We start from the raw sequence: 2208 nt of genomic DNA, 5'->3' as shown, positions 1-2208 counted from the left end.
TTATCAAACTTTCATTACACGGATTTCAAGTTTGACAGGTTAACCTAGTTTGACGAGTTAACCCAGTTAATTATGGTTAACCCATTAATTTTTTTTTTCTTTTTAATTATCAAACTTTCATGATGCGAATTCAAGGTATGACGAGTTAACCTGATTTGAAGGGTTAATCCAATTAATTCATATTTTTTTTCTTTTTTTTCATTAGTTTTTTTCTTCCTGTTGGTTTTTTTTCTTTTTAACTAATTTATTTAATTATCACATTTTTATGACACGACCTTGCAGCTAGACCCACGTCCAATGCTATTGGGTTTGATATTGTAGTCCAGACACTTTTATGCTAAGGATTAACCCAAGTTTAATGTTATTATTAATATTATAAACATTACTCTTGGGTCAGGCGATGCAACCAAACCTGAGATTTTTAGGTATAACATTACAAAAAAACCTAACACTTTTAGGTCCTGACCATTTTTGAAATGCAAAAAATAATTGACCCGCGGCATCGCGCGGGGCATATAACTAGTACTTCTCTATTTGGTTGAGAGTGACGTGATTAATAAGATACATTTATTTTTATATTTTAAAAGTATTTTAAAAAATTAATTTTTTTTTATTTTTTTAAATTAATATTTTCGAATCATTTTATTAGCTATTATTAAAAATAATTTATTTAAAATAAAAATAAATTATTTTAATATTTTTTAAATAAAAAACATTTTAAAAATAACTTTAATTATACTCTCGAACACTCGATTGTGAAGGAAACAAACGGTCATGTCATTCACGCGGCTTATTGGTCCATAAATTCCACTCGTCCACCCGTGGAAATACACATCGTCACCCAAGCCAACAAGAATCGAATTCTCTCATTCTCTGCTTTATTCACTGAAGAAGTCATGGCCCGTTTGAAACTCCATGGAAGCGTTGTATCAACCAACACACAGCGAGTTCTCGCAACCCTTTACGAGAAAGAGGTAGAATTTGAGCTTGTTAATGTCAATTTGGGAGCTGGGGAACACAAGCAAGAGCCCCATATTTCCCTCAATGTAAGTGCTTTCCTAATATTGAAAGAAAAAAGCATCTATTTATTTCCCATCACAAATGATCGCTACATCCATCGATTTCTTAATCTAATATAATATCATTTCTTCTTCGAATGAAACAGCCATTTGGTCTAGTTCCAGCTGCTGTTGATGGAGATCTTAAGCTCTTTGGTGAGAAAGATTTCAACCCCTAGTTACTGTAGAAGTACTATTTTACACGATTTTCTGGGGGCTATAGTTTATTTACTCTTTCGGTATTTGCAGAATCAAGAGCAATTTCACAGTATGTAGCCCACCAATATGGCAGCAAGGGGACTCAACTGGGCGCTGCAGGCAACGGGTATGCAACAATTTTGGTATGGCAAGAAGTGGAGTCTCACCAGTTCGACCCATCAGCTTCAAAACTGGTGTGGGAGCAAGTTTTTAAACCAATTTTTGGGCTACCAACAGATGCAGCTCTAGTTGCCGCGACGGAGGTCACTCTCGGTAAGGTTCTTGATGTGTACGAGGCAAGACTGTCTCAATCCAAGTACCTCGCCGGTGACTGCTTCACCTTGGCCGATCTGCACCACCTCCCTAACACCCAGGCCTTGTTGGGGACTCCATCCAAGAAATTGTTCGATTCTCGCCCCCATGTTAGCGCATGGGTTGCCAGTATCACTGGAAGGCCAGCTTGGGGCAAGGTCCTCGCTTTGCTTCCCAAGTAAATTAGAAAGAAACTATGCAGGGTCTCTTGTCCTGAATAAATAAATAAAAAAGACGAGTGTGGTGTTTAGTCATCAATATATATTATGTTTACAGAAGCAGCTAGACTGAAAGGTCCCCTGCTTGCTTCTCGAGTACTTATGTATTTTGATCTTGTGTGTGGTGTTTAGTCATCAATCTTCTATGCGAAGGATGGTTAAACTTGGAATAAAGTTTGTCTTTTTTGTGTTGTTCGTGGCATTTCCTGCATCGGTTGTGAAGTGGGGACATTGATGAGCCTTGAAATTTCAGTTCAGATTTTATGGACCAATATCATTTCAACATCCTCGAGTTATGATCATAATTCTCTCTTCTTTTTTTTGTTTTAACGAATGATCATTCTAGCTCTGGAAACACATGAACGACCAGAGCTCCTTTGTGCTCTTTTGGTGTTGGTCCGATGACATTGCCGTCGTTGACT

The 2208-nt window shown here is 37.2% G+C and overlaps 1 protein-coding gene across 1 annotated transcript; it reads left to right on the top strand.

Annotated features, from left to right (window-relative positions):
- Positions 1-816: 816 nt before the first annotated feature.
- LOC118062768 (glutathione S-transferase F6) lies at positions 817-1978 on the top strand. Its single transcript, XM_035076614.2, has 3 exons — positions 817-1046; positions 1166-1214; positions 1308-1978. The coding sequence occupies exons 1-3, from the start codon at positions 897-899 to the stop codon at positions 1748-1750; spliced, it is 642 nt and encodes a 213-aa protein (XP_034932505.1). The 5' UTR covers positions 817-896; the 3' UTR covers positions 1751-1978.
- Positions 1979-2208: the final 230 nt, after the last annotated feature.

This window comes from Populus alba, chromosome 2 (assembly GCF_005239225.2).
Source record: "Populus alba chromosome 2, ASM523922v2, whole genome shotgun sequence".
NCBI lineage: Eukaryota > Viridiplantae > Streptophyta > Magnoliopsida > Malpighiales > Salicaceae > Populus > Populus alba.
This window is presented reverse-complemented; position numbering and strand designations above follow the sequence as displayed.